The sequence below is a fragment of the Papilio xuthus genome, unplaced genomic scaffold, assembly GCF_000836235.2.
Source record: "Papilio xuthus unplaced genomic scaffold, Pxut_1.1 DF828142.1, whole genome shotgun sequence".
NCBI classification, from domain to species: Eukaryota; Metazoa; Arthropoda; class Insecta; order Lepidoptera; family Papilionidae; genus Papilio; species Papilio xuthus.
In genome coordinates, this window is record NW_013530507.1 from 5102871 (window position 1) to 5121865 (window position 18995).

At 40.1% G+C, this 18995-nt stretch overlaps 1 protein-coding gene and 9 non-coding genes across 10 annotated transcripts in view; 2 read left to right on the plus strand and 8 right to left on the minus strand.

The window, feature by feature from the left end:
* The window catches only part of Dhc98D (Dynein heavy chain at 89D), a 36282-nt gene that overhangs the window by 10221 nt on the left and 7066 nt on the right, over positions 1-18995 (minus strand). Inside the window, 46 exon segments of the mRNA XM_013307053.1 lie at positions 68-210; positions 319-449; positions 604-781; positions 939-1064; positions 1259-1353; positions 1531-1663; positions 1964-2152; positions 2694-2864; positions 2983-3138; positions 3570-3722; positions 4172-4264; positions 4544-4728; positions 4884-5007; positions 7130-7225; positions 7376-7535; positions 7866-8123; positions 8594-8688; positions 8808-8966; positions 9124-9289; positions 9412-9584; positions 9701-9889; positions 9967-10220; positions 10412-10537; positions 10620-10802; positions 10995-11173; positions 11401-11543; positions 11759-11845; positions 12013-12148; positions 12227-12324; positions 12578-12773; positions 13062-13240; positions 13410-13519; positions 13628-13776; positions 13889-14142; positions 14324-14560; positions 14880-15038; positions 15227-15518; positions 15737-15937; positions 16111-16272; positions 16404-16591; positions 16875-17044; positions 17410-17652; positions 18053-18179; positions 18312-18394; positions 18512-18634; positions 18874-18995. The exon segment at positions 18874-18995 is cut by the window's right edge and continues 15 nt beyond it. Coding sequence (XP_013162507.1) covers positions 68-210; positions 319-449; positions 604-781; positions 939-1064; positions 1259-1353; positions 1531-1663; positions 1964-2152; positions 2694-2864; positions 2983-3138; positions 3570-3722; positions 4172-4264; positions 4544-4728; positions 4884-5007; positions 7130-7225; positions 7376-7535; positions 7866-8123; positions 8594-8688; positions 8808-8966; positions 9124-9289; positions 9412-9584; positions 9701-9889; positions 9967-10220; positions 10412-10537; positions 10620-10802; positions 10995-11173; positions 11401-11543; positions 11759-11845; positions 12013-12148; positions 12227-12324; positions 12578-12773; positions 13062-13240; positions 13410-13519; positions 13628-13776; positions 13889-14142; positions 14324-14560; positions 14880-15038; positions 15227-15518; positions 15737-15937; positions 16111-16272; positions 16404-16591; positions 16875-17044; positions 17410-17652; positions 18053-18179; positions 18312-18394; positions 18512-18634; positions 18874-18995 — 7374 coding nt within the window.
* Positions 2468-2540, minus strand: TRNAA-AGC (transfer RNA alanine (anticodon AGC)). Its single transcript has one exon. It is a non-coding gene; the product is annotated as a tRNA-Ala (tRNA).
* On the minus strand, positions 3840-3912 carry TRNAA-AGC (transfer RNA alanine (anticodon AGC)). Its single transcript has one exon. It is a non-coding gene; the product is annotated as a tRNA-Ala (tRNA).
* TRNAA-AGC (transfer RNA alanine (anticodon AGC)) lies at positions 5071-5143 on the minus strand. The gene has a single exon. It is a non-coding gene; the product is annotated as a tRNA-Ala (tRNA).
* TRNAA-AGC (transfer RNA alanine (anticodon AGC)) lies at positions 5223-5295 on the minus strand. Its single transcript has one exon. It is a non-coding gene; the product is annotated as a tRNA-Ala (tRNA).
* TRNAA-AGC (transfer RNA alanine (anticodon AGC)) lies at positions 5375-5447 on the minus strand. The gene has a single exon. It is a non-coding gene; the product is annotated as a tRNA-Ala (tRNA).
* On the minus strand, positions 5527-5599 carry TRNAA-AGC (transfer RNA alanine (anticodon AGC)). The gene has a single exon. It is a non-coding gene; the product is annotated as a tRNA-Ala (tRNA).
* On the plus strand, positions 6764-6836 carry TRNAA-AGC (transfer RNA alanine (anticodon AGC)). Its single transcript has one exon. It is a non-coding gene; the product is annotated as a tRNA-Ala (tRNA).
* Positions 6916-6988, plus strand: TRNAA-AGC (transfer RNA alanine (anticodon AGC)). The gene has a single exon. It is a non-coding gene; the product is annotated as a tRNA-Ala (tRNA).
* On the minus strand, positions 8352-8424 carry TRNAA-AGC (transfer RNA alanine (anticodon AGC)). Its single transcript has one exon. It is a non-coding gene; the product is annotated as a tRNA-Ala (tRNA).

Below are 18995 nucleotides of genomic sequence, written 5' to 3' on the forward strand. Positions count from 1 at the left end.
GTAAGTATTATAACTTCAATATGTATGACACAGGCAAGTTTGAAGAAGACCTGAAGTGTGTACTGACTTGCCAACTCCATAGCCAGCGTCGTTGCTCTCGTTGCGCAGCGCGTTGATGATTGCGTCCTTCTCATCATCGCCGAACAGTGCGGGAATCATGCCGATCATCAGAATGTTGTTGATGAACTCCAGGAAACCCTCCTCCAATATCTATAAGAGTTTTATGACATGCATTTAAATACCAAATCACTATGACTGTGGTCATTTACTGTTAAATATTTTTTTCTGTAAAACTCTAAATGACAAAAGTTATTATACTTGTGCCGCTGTGAAGAGGAAGACAGTCGGCTTGCCGTCCACGCCGAGCTGGTTGTAGAGACGTTTCATGTCGTCCTTAAAAGTGTTTTCATTGTAGCTGCGAGTTATCACGATCTCGAAGACTTCACAACCTGCACAGATATACAAAGAAATGAACAAAAATATCATCTTAATTTTTAAAATTTTGTTCCCGGTCAGGGAGCGTCATTTGACATGTGTTGAGTATACTATGAAGCGATTTAAGGTTGAAGATTTGGGGTCAAGTAGGGGCAGAGAGAGGTGTACCTGCTGCAAACGCTGCTAGCCGGCAGATGGACTTCTTGCCGGACCCGCCGACTCCGACCAGCATGACATGTCCGCGCTCCATGCGCAGTACGCGGTGAGTGCGCGTCAGGTGCTCCAGACAGTCCTCGAACAGAACCACAGACATCTTGCCCACGCGCTCGCTGTACTCGTCCAGTATCTACATCGCACACCAATAAACACAATGTACCGGCAAATATCAACTTTTAAACACCCTGTATAACAATATTACATAGTGAAGCCATATCTTTGTCTCTCTCTCTCTCATACTCACACACACACCTCACTCTCTCGCTTTATCCTATAAGTTGCCGTACCTCTTGGAATAAGAAGTAGACGGCCTCGTAGTCGAGCAGATCCTCATAGTAGCGAATCTCCTCTTCATCCAGCGCGTTGCGATAGTCGCCGAAGAGCAGTGGGTCGCGCAGCACGTACTCTTCCAACTTGCATTTTATATATTATTAATTTATTAAGTGACCAATTCTCTGCTATTGCTAAGTTTAAAAACCGTATGACTCACATTTTTCAACTTAAGCAATGAAAACAGCTAAATGTTAAGTAAATCTAAGTTATATTGTATGCGTATGTAAGCGTTTTCTTTAATAAATTTTATTCGACAACATAGTTGTTCCGGTACCGTTAACATGTGCTCCTGTTCCTCCTGCTCTTCCTCCATAGCCTCAGTCTCCTCTGGCACCGCATCGGACTTAGCAGGTTTTTCTGTCAATAATTCTGCAAAAAGATTTCTTTTGTATTAAACAAAAAGAAAGAACGCCAATACTAGCCTAGAAGTTAAGATTACCGATCTAGCGGTCGTGGGTTTGAATTTCAGCATTTGACTATTGTCGTAAACCTGGAGTGGTAAAAAAAATTGTTATTGAACAAAAATCTGCGAATTGGTTATGTTACCCTCTTCCTCCTCTTCTTCGGGATGTCGCTCCTCCTCCTCGGGCACCACGATCTCCTCTAGCACAACGGGTTCCGCCTCGGGGAAGTACTTCACGATATGCTCTTGAACATGCGACCGCATCAGCTCATTTTCCTGTTGATTTTCTAGTTTTACTTTTAAAACTTTGAATGACAACAAAATTCTGACTGGGTAAGGGTCAGAGGTCAAGGCCCTTAGTAACCATTGCTGATTCTAAAATACGGAAATTACATTTTTTACCTGTTGGTAGATACCAATGAGAAATTCTAGTTGATACTGGTGATTGTGTATGGCATGAAATTGTATTTTGCGAAGTTCAGAGCGGCGTTTATCGATGGATGGAGGCTATCTTCGACGACATGGCTATGAGGTTTGCAGTAGATGACAGTTGGTGTAGCGGATGGCAGTTGTTACCTCTGTGCTGATGAGACGGTCGCAGATTACGCGTGTGAACTCATTGCGCCAGCAGCGCAGTATGGCGCGCGGCTCGGTGAACAGCGGCGGTCGCGTGAGACAGAGCCCGGCCGCGATGCGGGACAGGTCGCGCAGGTTGAAGATGTAGTGGAACTTGGCTGGCGTCGGCGGTAGCTCCACTATTATTATCTACAACGACACAATAGCATCGAGCCGACTGCATTTCACCGTCAGTTCATATATGTCCGCACCGAAGGGCTTCTCCTTAGTAAGGAGGATTGGGCCTTACTCAACCATGTCTAGGAGGGTTGGTACTCAATATAAAGCGCTTACATACTCGAAATTTCTAACTTTATCTAATCCTTTACTAAGTTACCTGATAGAACATACATACAAATTAAAAAATATACTTACATTTAAAATGATATTATTTAATTCAAATATCCATAAAATGTCCATTATAATAATAATTTAGCTTTATATAAACAATAAAAAATAATCTTTTGGAGGCGCCGGGTATCGATCCCGGTACCTCTCGCATGCTAAGCGAGCGCTCTACCATCTGAGCTACGCCCCCTATATAAACATTACATATAAACTTATTTCGTTACAGCCTACAGTAATAAACCTTAAAGAATAGAAAGTCTTCGACGAAACAGCCAATCGAACAAGCTTTTGTTTGTTACCACAGTCTTAGTAGCAACATACACAGTACTAAATTAATAGCAACCTTATATAAATCCAATGTCATCTGCACTATCTTATCGATAATATCTCGGATCTCGTCAGCGAAGATCTCGAAGTGTCCGGAGAGGATTGACACGTAGATGTGCTGTAGCGTAGTTTCCGACGGGAACTGCAGGTTGTATACTGAGAACATCGAGATGAAACGCGGATCCACCTACGAAAGAAAAAAAAAACACATACGTTTTAAAAAAAAATTAAAAAGCAATATTAGAGATGATTTTTTTAAATTTATATTTTTGTGTAGGCAGTGGAATTCCAATATGAATACTAACGTCGTTCCTGCCGCCGCCAGCCTTGCCCATGGAGGCAAGGAAGCCGATGTCCTTGAGGTTCTTCCAGTTGAGGTCCTTACCGCGGTCATAGAAGCCTTTCCTCTCGAACAACAACTTCAGCAGTGCTATAGGTTGCTGCGTGCCATATGTGTCCACCTAAGGAATGGTGCTAATATAAATTACAAGCCGACTACTTACCTCCTTAATAGATGTCAATGGAAAATACGTAATATTTATAACATGCTTCAATATCACAATAAAACTTTTTTGACAAGCAATTCATTATTATTTTATGTAAAAAGGGCTTAGGTTCGTCTTAAATCTTACTAATATTATAAATGCGAAAATTCAGATGGATGGATGGATGTTTGTTTGAAGGTATCTCCAGAACGGCTCAACGTATCTTGATGAAATTTGGCAAAGATGTAGAACATAGTCTGGAAGAACACATAGGTTACTTATTACGTTTATTTTTAATTCCGCGCGGACGGAACCGCGGGCAACAGCTAGTGTATCAATAAAAGTCTAAGTACTAAGTTTTCATTGGATAAGATTTGACAAGTTTTTAATATTATATTACAACTTACAATAGGCATATTCATGTCGTCTATAAAGACCAGCATCTTTTTGCCCACAGGTGGGCCAAATGTGTCCTTTGTACGTTTCTCTACTACCGATTCCAAATTCCGTTGCACGTCCATTGAAGATGTGCGCGATGAGAAATTCATTTGTTGTACAATCTAAGAAATCGCACAGAGTCATTTTTCAAGATTTATTTTTCGAATAATTTTGAATTCATATTTTTTTCAACTACAAAAAGTCTTTGATTTGTTTTGCAGCATGAAAAAAGAAAGGTTTGGAGGCGCCGGGTATCGATCCCGGTACCTCTCGCATGCTAAGCGAGCGCTCTACCATCTGAGCTACGCCCCCTGTGTTAAAGTCTAAGAAAAAATACTATTCTTCGATCAAAAACGTCATTTTGACGTCGACTTTCAATTGTTAAATTTCAAATACAAGATATTACGTCGTATAACTACGTTCTCTAAAGTAAAGATTCAACCAACATATTAAAATACATAAAATCCTTTTATATATCTTAAAACGTCTGATACAATGTTATTTAATAAAGGTAATAAATAATTTAGATTACAATCGACAGCATGTAGATTGTAGTATAATATATACTCACGTATTTATCTGCGGGCAGGCCATGCAGATAGTTGCTGATAATAGCTGTTTTAGACGTGCCAGTTTCGCCCACTAATAGAACTGGACGTTCCACCTGCAAGGCAATCATACTCCCATAAATCAGGCTAGACCTTTCCTAACACATCAGAATTCTAAGTAAACAAATAAATATTTCCGCATGAAACTTTGAAATAAACTGCAACAACCTAATGTCATATTTTATTCCAATTTAATCTGTGTAAAATTAGTTCCTTTGTTTTTAAATCTATATTCAAAAACGTAACTTCTGCCGGATATAGGTCAAAAGCCAGTCCAAATAATTATGTTTTTTTTAAAGACAAAACAATATGAATATTTGCAATGTTATACTTACGCTCTCCATGATCTTAATTAGCCAAGTAAGTCGCAAGGTGTCCACGGTAGGCACCAGGATGTTGGGAAACTTCATCTCTCGGTCGTGCACATATTCGGGGACCAGCCACTCCCACGCCTCCCAAGTTTTCGTCGACAACTCCAAGCAGTAATCATATAGTGACGGGAAACCCATCGGGAAGTGTTCTGTTCAAACAATATATATTCAACTTATGTTTTTTTTAAATATTCAATTTCTACTTTTATTGGTTTTATCGCATAAAGCCGTATAATTATTGCATTTAGTAATCTTTCAATACAGTGTGTAGCTCATGTTAATTTATTTTCATAAATAACCGTACTTGTTGTGGCCTTCTTCTCGGGACTGTCTTCGACTAACATCATCGGACAGGCCTTTTTGACGTAACCATCGAAATCGAACCTCCCATTGTCCACTATACACGCACCCAAACTGTTGTACATTGACTGTGGAAAATATTATCATAAGAACATATCTAAGACTGTCGAAAAAAAAACTTATAAAAAACTTGGAGGCGCCGGGTATCGATCCCGGTACCTCTCGCATGCTAAGCGAGCGCTCTACCATCTGAGCTACGCCCCCTGTGCGAAAGTATCGTCATAAATTAACAACATAGTGGAACCGGAACCTTATTGTGAAATACAAAATATAAAAAGAAGTTTGGAGGCGCCGGGTATCGATCCCGGTACCTCTCGAATGCTAAGCGAGCGCTCTACCATCTGAGCTACGCCCCCTGTGCGAAAGTATCGTCATAAATTAACAACATAGTGGAACCGGAACCTTATTGTGAAATACAAAATATAAAAAGAAGTTTGGAGGCGCCGGGTATCGATACCGGTACCTCTCGCATGCTAAGCGAGCGCTCTACCATCTGAGCTACGCCCCCTGTGCGAAAGTATCGTCATAAATTAACAACATAGTGGAACCGGCTCCTTATTGTGAAATACAAAATATAAAAAGAAGTTTGGAGGCGCCGGGTATCGATCCCGGTACCTCTCGCATGCTAAGCGAGCGCTCTACCATCTGAGCTACGCCCCCTATACAAAATAACTACAATTACAAGTTCTTACGCGTACAAAATTAAATAAGTGATACTTTCACTTCAGTTACCTTAATGTCGAGGTTAATAACCAATGTCTGTACCCACTAATTGAGTCATTTAAACACACTATACATTTATAATATGGAAAAACAAAAAAGGAACAAGTTTCATGGAAACTACGTTAGAGAAGCAGGCAAACTAGGAGAGGAGAAACTAGAATTAATTTAAAAACCAAATCATTTTAGGGATAACATTGAAAGGGGAAAAATTAGAAAAATAATGAAATGGATTTTTTCTGTTTATACCCTACTTTGCATTCTTTTACTCAACAACAAATGACTATGTTTTTGATATGGGTTTCGGCACTGGAAACCCACTGTTAAAAGCAACAGTGGTAGTTCAATAGTGATAGAGTCCGCTTTAACATCTTCGCACGAATTGGCCCTGCTCGCCCGGTGAAATACTACGACCACACAGAAAACAGGCGTGGAAGCAATTCCGTGTTTCGTGTAATGAGTGTGCGTCCCGGAGGCCTAATTTAGTCCTCTTTCTCTTCCAACCATTTTTAATAAGGAAAGGATGGGAAGTGGAAGTGGACTTTCCGGATGAGAGGATGCATGCAAAGGGAAAATATTTTTGTCGATTAAAAGTAGGCCACGCATATGCAATTGTGTATGTTTATGGGCAACGGTCACTTCGCTATTTCAGCGTTTTTCAGGTGACCGCTCGCTCGTTGGCCACCTTATGATATATAAAAAAAAGACGATGCAATATTACTAGTTATACATTATAGAAATGTTTTTAACACGTGATTATTGTGTAAACTCAGTTGGGTAAACCAGTTTCGAGCAAGTTCAATGAAAGTATGTGTAACAGTGCGGTAGCGCCTGAGGCGTGCTGCGCGATGAATGTCAACTCAGCAATGCCCCAGTTTGAGCACGCACTGATTTTACGCAAGACATTTGAACCAAAGAGAATGTAATCGTCAGTTTCCACTGTATAAATATCTGTACAAAAACATATTGTTATCTCCTAGTTATTTCAGAGTGTGAGAGGGAGGAATATACGTTTTTGTATAATATATGTTTGGAACAATGAAAATACTTTATTTAATCGTTTCTCATTCTCAAAATATTGCTTTTTCGAATCAGGTCTCATATGGGGGCGTAGCTCAGATGGTAGAGCGCTCGCTTAGCATGCGAGAGGTACCGGGATCGATACCCGGCGCCTCCAAACTTCTTTTTATATTTTGTATTTCACAATAAGGAGCCGGTTGCACTATGTTGTTCATTTATAAGGATACTTTCACACAGGGGGCGTAGCTCAGATGGTAGAGCGCTCGCTTAGCATGCGAGAGGTACCGGGATCGATACCCGGCGCCTCCAAAGTTATTTTTTTTATTAGAAAAACAAATTATGATTAATCTAATCTATCAACCCTATTCTGAGTTCAAAGTTGAGGGATTCATAAAGTATTTTAAATGTACATATTTAATTGTAAAAGTGAATATAAGATCATATACATACCACCATGAAGACGCATTCGACAACGGTCCTGTCGATCTCTTCATTAACCTCAGTGTTGGGTAGAAGTCCGCTGATCATGTAACACAGCTGTACCACCTTGTGACAATGGCAAATGATATACAGATTAAACTCTAGTCGTCGGATGGATCGCAATGTGTAAATGTTCCTTATGTCTTTCGGAAAACCGGATACGTATTGTACGGATCAAAATGTAGCTTTGTGTCTTCCCCTTTTGGGTATTGTTACCAGATTCAGCGGAGTCTGGGGCACAATGGTGGCGAGCGGTGTCTGCTGTTGCAGGCCGAAGAGGCCGAACACGATGTAGTTGATGGCGCCCGGCACGTAGTGCTCGAACAGACCTGACAGCTGCTCGCGCTCCTCGTCATTGCTGCGCCCGCGCAGCCACCTAACACACATCATAAACAATGTCATATAGAGGTAGATCAACACTTATGTTGGTCATAACATAAACAGGTCTTAACCTGGTCGGAGCAAATCTTGTAAATTGAAGGATTATTTAATCTTACTAATATTATAAATGTGAAAGTTAGAATGTATGCATGGATGGATAGATGTTTTGTTACAAGGTATCTCCACAATAGCTCAACGGATCTCGAAGAAATTTAGCACAGATATAGAACATAGTCTGCAACCTTTTGTTAACATCGAATCTTTCATTAGTCTTTTGAGCAAAATTTTCAACATTAATTATTTCAGTGACTAAGCAAGCTGTAACCTCTCCCAGTAGGGCACATATCCTAAGTTCTTGGGGTCTACGAAGACCATGCCGGCGCGGGAGACGGTGGCGGGCGAGGCGTAGTTGAGGTCGCCGACTTCGAAGAGTAGCGAGCAGTACGGCGCGAGACGGATGCGCTCGCCATTGGCCAGCGTCAGCAGCCGGTTGTCGTCCATTACTGAGTTCATGTTCTCTATCCACAGCGCGTCCACGTCACCGTCGAACAACGAGTATCGACGCTCGTCTTTTTCTGCAGGCCTACATACACCAATAAATTCCAATACATCGCGTATTGGTGTGACCACTTATTAGTTATTCTATAGACCTTTGGGAGAACAGAAAATCTCATCTATATCGTATTATTATTAGTGAAAATATTTTAAGATAAAAATGGTTGTATATTATTCATTTTCAGTAAATTTCATTTGATGTTTAAAAAAAAATAACGATATTTTCTTTCATTGAAAACTAACAAAAAGAAAGATTTGGAGGCGCCGGGTATCGATCCCGGTACCTCTCGCATGCTAAGCGAGCGCTCTACCATCTGAGCTACGCCCCCGATTGAATGAAAATATAAAAAATAAGAACGATATAATAAAAAAATGTATGTTAAATTCCTTTTAAATATTCTGTTGCACTATTTATTATGAAATCTTACGTGATATTGGTTGGAAAGGTACCATATTTTCATTTTCGCTTTCTGATAATGATTTGAATGAAACACTCACCTGTTCATTTCGCGAAATATTTTCGAATATAGACCATCTGTCCAGTCTCTGGTCACTGGATCAAGTATACCGTAGAGCTCAATCACTGAACAAGCCTGTCGCAAACATATTCAATATAAATCCATATTCACAATAGTTCAAATCGGAAAATGGGAAATAACTACTATTCTATGCCTTTATATTTTACGTAAGTATAAATAATACTTCAAGTGACCTTAGGATTGAGTACGGTGAGCTTTGTGGGCGTGCCGAGGTCTGTCTGTGCCTTGACGAGAGTGTCCAGGATGACGGTCTTGCCGCCGCCTGTCGGCCCCACCAGCATGGAGCAGTGCCGAGTCATCATCGTCTCATACAGCTGCACCACTTTATCCACCTTACACCGGTCCATAATAATATCAATCATCAATATGCAATCGAATAGACGGCATAACTAAAGGTGATCCTTCGAGTCATAAAGAAATTAATAATTACATGAGATTCTCAAACATTTTACATAATCATGGTATAATAATGTTATATGCTCAGATTACCTGATGCGGCATGACAATGTATCCGCCGCGTTCGAGCACCACAGTCACGGCGGCGTTAAAGTCCGGGTAACCGACGCGCGGACACTCCAGCCCCGGGAACAAGTCCTTGATCAGACCCAGGAACAGCGGCACATCCTCAAACACGAACTTCGGGTGGTTCATATCCCTGTTACATTAAACAACTCCTTTAATTAAAGGGGTGAGAGGGGAAACGGAATGATCACTTATCAACGTTATAAAGAAGAAAGTCATTTGAAAATTAAGAAGAGGCCAGTTTTGTGACAATACCTGAGGGCTCTCATGAGTACCATGATCTCGCTAAGTCCGGGCGAGTCGCGGCGCAGCTTGCCGGCCATGCGCAGCACGGCGGTCAGCGCGCGCAGACCCCAGTCGTAGTGCGACTGCTTCGACAGCTGCTCCCTCGCCACCTTGTAAAGTACTGTCATCTTTTTGGCCAAGACCTGAAAACAATTTATTATATTTAGATTAATGATAGAACGTATTACAAAACCAAACGAAAAGTAAACGTATTTAATTATTTTGAAGCTAATATTCGCGGTTGCGGTTTAAAATGTACCTTGGCTGTAAGAAATCCGTCCGAGAAGAGCGATATCTGGCAGATCATCTCAAGGTCGGGCAGGATGCAGACAACGGGCCGGAACAGCGCCTTCACAGACTCCGGCAGCTCGGTGCGGCCCGCGTACCCCGGGTTCATCGTTATGAAGATACCCACTTTGCTGTCCATCGCTATCTCTTGACCCTCGAACTAGAAATGAGACCAAATTAAAAAAAAATACACTAGAGATAAGTTGTAGAAATTTATAATAATTTGTACACACTCACCGTAAATCTTTTTAACTTCATAAGTAAAGCACTTCGTATACACTGCAGTTGTGTGGATATAACGGAGAGCACGGATATATCGATCCTGTTGAACTCGTCGAAGCAGCCCCAGGCACCGCACTGACAGAGGCCGGCCAGGATCTGCCCCACTGCACGGAAGTCCATGCCCTCGCCGCAGTTGGTCACCACGCACAGCAAACCCAGCGCTTTTGCCAGGTCTTTAGTCGTCTCCGTCTTACCGGTACCCGCGGGCCCTTAGTATATGACAAGTGTTTCCTCAGTAACATAAAATGCCAATTTATTTTACAGGTCAGTTATGAAATATCAAAAAATTGCATAAGACAAGAAAAACAACGCCATCTAGTTTACAAACAATATGTAACGAAAAGTTTACGTGTAACTTTTTTTAGTTTCCTTCATTCTTTAATGTTTGTGTGTACAATACCTGCTGGTGCGCCGCCCAGCTGCATGGTGAGAGCTTGTGTAATGGTGAGGTAAATTCGATCGGTCAGAGGCGTTATAACCAGACGACCGTTCAAACCCATATATTCATATCCGTACTCGAACAAACCTATAAATTACACAAAAAAATGTATTACAAATCACTTATAACTAAACTTAAGTTAACAAAGTGGGAAAAGAAGGCGTGTAACCGGTGCACTGTCGTATCCAGAGGTTGTCGTCTCGTTTGAGCCAGTAGAATCTGAGCTGGCTCTCCCACTGGAAGGCGGCCGCCTCCGTCACGTTGTCCCGCACGAAGCCCTCGATGATGTCCCGAGCGTGCACGTCGATTGTCGTGATCGTACGGAACTTCAGACGATCGTTGGACGACAAATCTGTTTAAAGGTGACAACATATACTAAATCTCAGTCAATAATAAATGATTTAAGTTATCTCGGCAGCTCTTAACTTCGCGCGAGTCGGTGCTCAGAAGACAATGTTAGGTGTAGTGGGCGTAGCGGGATGCGGGGGCAGTTCATAGCGCGCTGATGACCTTGAGCCGCCTAGATATTTGAAACGAATAATACCTTGTCTGACTTTAACGACTAGTCCGTCCAATTGTTGGTTCTGTTGAGAGAGGTGCTCCTTCATGGCGCGTTTGTTGCCTTTGCGGATGCGATAGAAGGTCTCCTCAGTCTCCGCCGTCCACCACACGCCGTTAGCCGCCAGGCACACCATGCCTTGATACTCCATTATCCATTCCGTTCTGCAGAAATTGAAGTTTAACATCGCGTTACATGATATCTGACGTCAGACGACGTCAAGCAAGGCCAGGTCATCATAGAGGCTTATGTCTCGTAAAATAAACAAGGACAGATTTGGTCAACTGTAAATGAATTAGTTTGATGCAATTGTTAAGTATTATCAAAGAGATAAAGCTACAGAAGTGAGATATTTTATTTCTTCTCTTTTTTATGTATTTTTATAACAAACCTGGGTACGTTCCAGTTTTTCCCGTAGTAAAATATAGCCTTTTTGGTGATGAATTTGTTGGTCCTTCGCATCTCGTTGAGGACCAGATTCATCCAGTCCTCAACTCGGCCCTCCGTGTACACAATGTTGCGGAAGTCCATTATCTAATACAAATTATAGTATTGAAGGTTTTACATACATGTTGGTAAACGAGCAAGCGGACAACTCATGTCTCTAAGTAGCTTATATACAAGTACCTAAATTAATTTACTAGTTAAATGATTAAAGATTTCTTCTTCACATCTTGTCGTAATTCCTTTTTTTGCAGAACTAAAGTGCATTTGTAACTATAACGTATAGAAAAATATAAACATATTACCTCGCCTTCGGCTGATATCATTTTGGCGGCGACTGGTCGATTGCTGTGATCAACGTACAAGTCCAAAGCGCGAATGTTGTCGAACATCTGAAAACAGAGAGTTTCCATTATTAAACGCCCCTACAAAATTATTTTAACTTAGTTTTTTCAAGCAGAAGAAAAGGGACGACATGTTTTTCTACAGATTGCTGCTTTATTACATGAGTCAAATTTGTTAATGGAAACGCGTAGCTAAACTGATAACATGAATTAACCTTGATCATATGCTCCTGAACACAGCTACATTCACTGCTGCCGAGGATCGAAAGTAGCTCATCAGTAGATATAAAGAAGAATCTTGGAAATATGCGTCTTTTGGAATCTAAGTAATCGTTCAAGGATTTCTGACATCTGTAAAGAAAATGTAACATTCATCTTTAATTTAGAAAAAATATATAAACTATTTAGGGATTCATCTCATAATCTTACTTCTGCAGGCCTAGTCCCAAATTGACAAACTCTTCTAATCTGCCGCTTATCATGCAGCAGTCAACGACGTTTAAGCGTTTTGCGGTATCCAGCATAATCTGTAACGCTTAAGATACTTTAGAAAAGAACGAAAATTAAATGACACCTCATTCTTAAAATCGAAAAACCTGTTTAGGCGACCAAAGATCATAACGGAACGAACTCTTTGCCACCGTAGTCACTAAGAGAGACCAAGTCTGTTATACAAGATTATACTAAAGTGTTACTTAACGTCCCCGAATGCAGCAGTTACAATTATTGTCATCTCTGTTTTGTCGAATATGATAGGGAACCAACGGTTAGCCAATCTACCTTTCTAAAAGCTCTATCGATGTCATCAAACTTCTTGGCCTCCTCGGGAAGCTGTGTGCGGATGTCACCGCCCACGAAGATGCCCTCCAGGTAGAGCCACTTGCGCTGCGTCGCCAGCCATTCCTCTATTATCTCTGATATCAGCGATAAGCGACGCTCCCAAGTCTGTACCACTGTTAGGAACGGACCTATAAATCTGTAAAAGAATCAGTAATTTTAACGATGTTTGGTAGGTTGTGTACTTTCGCTCTTGCATTTTTAGCTGTTTATTACAGAAAAATGTTACAGACCGCTAATTACAAAAATTATAAAGCTCAATAAACGGATCTAAAGAGCTTGCAGGAAAACTTGTTATTAAATGTTTATATAAATATCGCCACTAAGACTTTGCGCTAGTTCATTACTCTCCATAAGTAAGATACAAATATCCTAGAAATTAATTTTGTGGTAGCGATTTCTTGTTCGCTGTGTAATGTGTACTGACTGCGAGGCGGCCATGCCCTGCAGCGTCATGGCGTCATCGTCCAGCTTGACAACGATCTCGTCACAAGGGTTGAGCGTGTAGCCGCGGTCCTCGCCGCGCGCAGAGTGCCGCGACACTGTGAACATTATGTTGGCCCACGTGTCCTGCACCTCCTTTACACCGCGTTCGATAGCCAGCTCCTAGAGTTATATATAATTTAAAATCTTTCCTAGAATAAGTTTCATAACTTTGAAGTGGAGCTAAAACTCTAATAGAGAAATTACCATATCTCTATTAGAGTTTTAGCTTAAAATAAAAACAAAAACTTGTAACAAACTCGTATGTAATGAAACAAAATTAATAAGTAACCTTTATAGCATGGTTGACGATCTCCTCGGCCACGTCCTGGTATTTGTGCAATTCCATAGCGAACATATTTTCTAGAGTGAAACGATCCGGCGACATGTCGAAGTCCTGACCTAGATTTACAAGTTTAATAAATAATTTCTTTGACATAATTTATTGATATTCTGTATATATTATTATTTATTTTACTACTGATATTAATATTTTGACTAAATAATCACCTGTTTTGTGCATCAGTTCTTTCCAATGACGTTCTCGCATCGCTTCGTTCTTTAACGACACCATCAGTGGAACTACACCTTTAAATTGCTTCATTTTAAGATCTAGCATCAAACCCACGGGGGTAGAACGAGTTGCTTTTGGTAGTTTGCTATTTGAAACATTAAAAATAATTGGTTACATTGGATATATGTAATAGGTTGACCTTGCTCACCTCTTTGTATTTTCGTAAATTTAAAGTATGGTTACTCAAAATATCTTACCGATATTCTTTAAAGAATTGCTCTATACCATCGACAAGTGCTTGTGGGTTAAGATTGACCCACAGAGTCTTGGCCCAGATCTCACGCGCATACTTCTGTGCTTTGTATATCTTGTAAATCAACTCCATAGCATGGAAATCAGATTTGGCGCGATTAAAGTTCGAGAAATCGGCCAGAGGATTGTCGAAAAGTTGTTCGGCAGCTTGGAGATTTCTTTTGCGAGATTCTAGCTCTTCGAAATACTTCGTGTATTCCTGTTTAACAAATTATGCCATTTAACATCACCGTATATTTACATTGCTATAAGATCTCACACCGGTATATAAACATATTGTCTCACGTGTCCACGTATTTTGGCAGTGAAAACTCACTGTTATATAATGTTGCGACTCAAAACTTTGGTAACATTGAATGTATCAACAATAAAAGACTTACCTCCATCAGTAAAAGACCTCTGTCCATATCTTCACCTATAGTCCCGGGTCCTTCGCTGTCAAACTTTTCAACAAAGTCATCGAGCTCTTTGAGGAACTTCGATATCTCTGCGACGTTCAACTTTGAGAACTTTTCCTTGGTCTGCTCGAGAGTGTTTCCGCGGAACAAGGATGACTGGTACAATGAACCCCAAGATGATTCCAGATTTTTAGCAAAAAGGAGATCATCATCGGCCACCTGTAAGATTGATACTGGAATTTAAAATTTGCCTCTCTCCTTAATTTCTTAAATTAATAAATAAAAAACACATACAAACTCTTAAGTCAATAAAAAGATATTGCTATAATATGTTGCATTAAAAATACATTTTGAAAGGTATGACAGCGTTTTATTGTATAGCATTCTTCAAAAATCTAGCGTTTGACCTTGAATTACGCAATGCGCAGAGCCCACGCCCCTATCCCGCTACGCCCCGCTACTCGTGCAATGTTCCGAGCCGCTACAATATTTGGAAAACTCTATACCAGAGTTTCAACGGTGGGGAACTGTAACCAACCTCGATGCCGTGCTGCCTCAGCATGTGGAATATCTCCTGCATGCCTCTGTACTTCACCTCCGCGGTGATGGTCATTGCCTGGACGTGCGTGATGGTCGCCATCACTAGCTTGAAGTCTTCTAAGCCTTTTATGTTCATATTCATGGTCATACGGAGAGACTGAAAATATTATCACAGTATTACGATTGATTTTTATTTAACTTGTGACATATGAGGCTGAGTCATAAGTCTATTTAGAGATTTAAAAAAAGCAACAATTATAATTTTACATTACAGGAGAATTTTCGAGAAATGTAGGCAGTTCAAAACCTATAACGTTCCATACATTTATAAAAGTAATACGTTACCTCAATTTGATTCTTGAGATCGTACATACTCATCCTGGTCTTAGATGCGAGACATTGTCCTAGTATATTCTTCCAGTCCTGTGCGTGGTTCTGTATCTGTTTGATGATGGGGCGCAGATTGACACGGATCGCGCCTACATCCACAAACTTGACGTGCTCATCTAGATCTGCGATTACATCCTCGAAGAAGAAGAATTTCTCATCGTATTTATGTATCTGGTCGGTCTTTTGCGTGTATTTCTCACAGGATAAATGTTTGTCAAACGCCCAGAGGTGTTGATATTTATGCCATCTGTGAAATGTCAATATAAGCTCATATTCGTATTTGCCCCTCAACTTATTACTTATTATATATACCACATACTCTTTAGATATATAATACATATATCTTAAGACCTACATCGATTACCTAAATCAAATCAAAGTTAAACTGATGTTTTAACCCAGGATTTTCATCTCAGAAACCCAAGGTAAGTCAGCACTGCAAAACGACATGTAGTAGTAACTAACTTCTGTATATAAGCGTGTATGTCTTGGGTGAGGCGGTACATGGTGTCCTGCAGCAGCAGCGTGATGTCGTTGATGGATGCGACGCGTAACACGTCCTCGAAGAATGAGAACACGTAGTATTCGTTGCCTGTCGCCTCCGCGATGCGCTGCGGCGGGCACGGCAGGCACGTGTTGCGCATCCAACGCGGGAATGCCGTTAATCTGAAATAAACTTACTATTTTCTAAAATGCTGCATCGAATTATGTTTTTTTGTGGACAATGACATTATAATTTTATTAAATTTTCGATTAAAAAGCCTCATGAAGAAATTAGGAATAAAGATAATCTATATTGCTTCTACTTTGACAAGGTAACTTCTCAGAAAGTTGCCAACCTGTTGAGAAAGTGTTTGATATCGTATCCTAGTATGTTACAGACTTCGGCGGCAGTGGGACGCATGGTGATGTCGGGGGGCACCAGCACCGCGTCGACCTGGAACAGCGCCTTACGCTCGCTGAGGCACTGCTGGAACTGCTCCATGTTTTCCAGAGTTAATCTGAACAGTAGCAATACACTGAATAATTGAAAGTTAAAGTATATAAATTATTCAACGAATGATTGAGTGAATGAATCATAATTTGCGACTTAAATGGAATATTGCTTCCAGCTAATATTTAGTTTACTTACTTAATGAGTGATTTGAATATCTTCTGTTCCCAGTGCAAGTAGTATGATGCCATGACTTCAGAGCGGCCGGCGCTGGTGCCCAGGATGAGATACTCCAGCTTCATCAGTATGGGTCCAATGCGTTCATAGAGCCGGGAAAGCATTGTCACGCGGTTGTTACGCTCATTTGCTACTTCCACGAAAAATGTCTAAATAAAAGATACCATTTGTCGTAAATATAATATAATGCACTATAAATCGATTACACTTTCCTTCGCCATAGCCTACCTAAGGATTATTATTATCGTTCGATTCAATTTTACTCCTTACAAATAATAAAGAAATCCATATAAAATTATTAAAAAAGTTACACAAGATTGTTATTGGTCCTTCGATTATTTTGAGCCATACAATTTGATTACCAAAACTTTAAAGTTTTGGTAATCAAATATAAGCCAACTTAACTTCAAATAGGTAAACGTGAAACTGTACCTTGCAAGGATAAAGCCACGTTGAATCTGGTTGCCCGGTGTCTGGACACACATAGTTCTCAGGCTTCAATAGCGGAAATAAATCGAAGAGTTCTAATTGATCTATCAATACTAGGATCTCTTTTTCCACCATTTTCAATTGTTGGTACACTGCTTGCAAGGAATTTTGCCCTAAAAATTATAGGTCGGCAATAATTAACCACGTTTTACGTGGTGAGATCTGACAATATAGAAACCGGTCGGTTACAAAAACCCTGTACATTGTATTTGGAATTCTGTGGTTAAAATATTAATTAACTAAGCCGTTGATTGATTTATAAGTTGAGTCCCTTATCTTGGTTAGATTTATATTAGAAATCTACACTGTGGTACTGCTAAGTAACCATTTAATGACTCCGACTGCGGGAGTGTGACTGGATTGGAGCAATATATACTACAGTATTCAGTATTGAGTTAGTTTAACAAATCATTTGTAGGGGCCTTTGCAAGGGCCTTCCTTAGTGATCAATTAGCGACTGAGTGAGGCTCTTAGATACCTTTAGTGATATCAGTGATGTAATCCTTTATTCCTAGTGCGTTCCATGTGATCCTGGTGAGTCCGGGCAGGATGTGTCGCTCCATGTCGAGCAGGTGACGCTTCATGAGGTGCGTCTCCGAGGGGCTGAGTGAGCTCGCGTTCACATTGTATCGACCTATCACTATCTCTAGCGATTCTAACTCATAGTAGAGTCGGCTCTTTTGCATCGCCACATCACGAATGTTTGAAGGGAGATTGAACCCTGATGAATAGTCGTAATCTCACTCATCTTATCTTACAAATATTATAAATGTGAATGTTCAGATTAATGGATGGATGGATAGATGGATGTTTGTTAGACGGTATCACCAGAACCGCTTAACGGATCTTGGTGAATTTTAGAATAGATGTAGAACATTATCTGGAAGAACACATAGGCTACTAATGGAGACTTTTTTTGAATTTTGCACGGAAAAAGTCGCAGCTTGTAAAATTAACAACTACGTTATTGGGGTGAAGTTAATAAACTTTGAATGACAGTGTCAATGTATTGTTGTCTCTGTTTCTTTAAAGTGAGAGTGAGAGGGATAACCGTTTTTACTTGAAGTGTTTCGAATTACGCAGTGTATGTACTAAATCAACATATGTTTGATGATATTTACCTAATTGTTCCATAAGTTCAGCCTCTTTGAGAATCATGAATATCTTTTTATCGAAATTTGTGTGAAACTCCAAATCGTATTCTTGCATCAGTTTATGTACAGTGAGATCACGCCATGTTACATCCGTCTGTAAACGGAATATGAAACTTTTTGGTACCAAAAAACTTTGAATTATGAGGAAAAATAGTTCAGTTTTATTTGCAATTTCGACTTCGATAATTGTGTAAAAGTAGGAGTAATAAGTTGCTTTCATAATTACCAGTCCTTCCTTTGCCAGCAGCGACATGGAACTCGGTGAACGCACATTCTCGTAGTGCTGACCGGGAATGCGCATTAACATCACTATAAAACATTTTTAAAACAGTTTTGTTATACTTTTTTGGCAAAACAGTATGAAGGAAACCTAAAAGTCCTAAGTTTGAAATGGTTTTAAATTAAATCCTAATAATCTTTACTTACGAGCTTTATCTCTACGTCGTTTGTCTGCAATCTCCTTGTTGACCACATCGACGGCGGCCAGAGAAGTACGTGAGGGTTTCTTCTTGCCCCGGATGCCTGCACCTTTCTTTGGTTGAGCTATATCTGGAGATAAGAAGTTCACATTAGCATATATAGATTTACAGTTATCGTTTTATAATTTACCATTATCTTTTTATAATTTACCTCCATATTTTACAATAAATTATACGTCTTAGATCGTTATTAATCAATAGATGAAAAATACACTCACCATCTTCAATATAAGCAGCTTGTAAAAAGGATTTATTTTTATTAATTTAGACTACAAATACGTAAAGGGATTGTATTCAAAATGAACTAACCGACTCCCGATTTAAATTTAACTTGCAATATATTTTTCTTCATGACATTATCAACGAACAAGGAGGAAGCGTCAACCCACTCCTTGAACTTGGCATCCTCATACTCCTTGATCAGTTTAGAG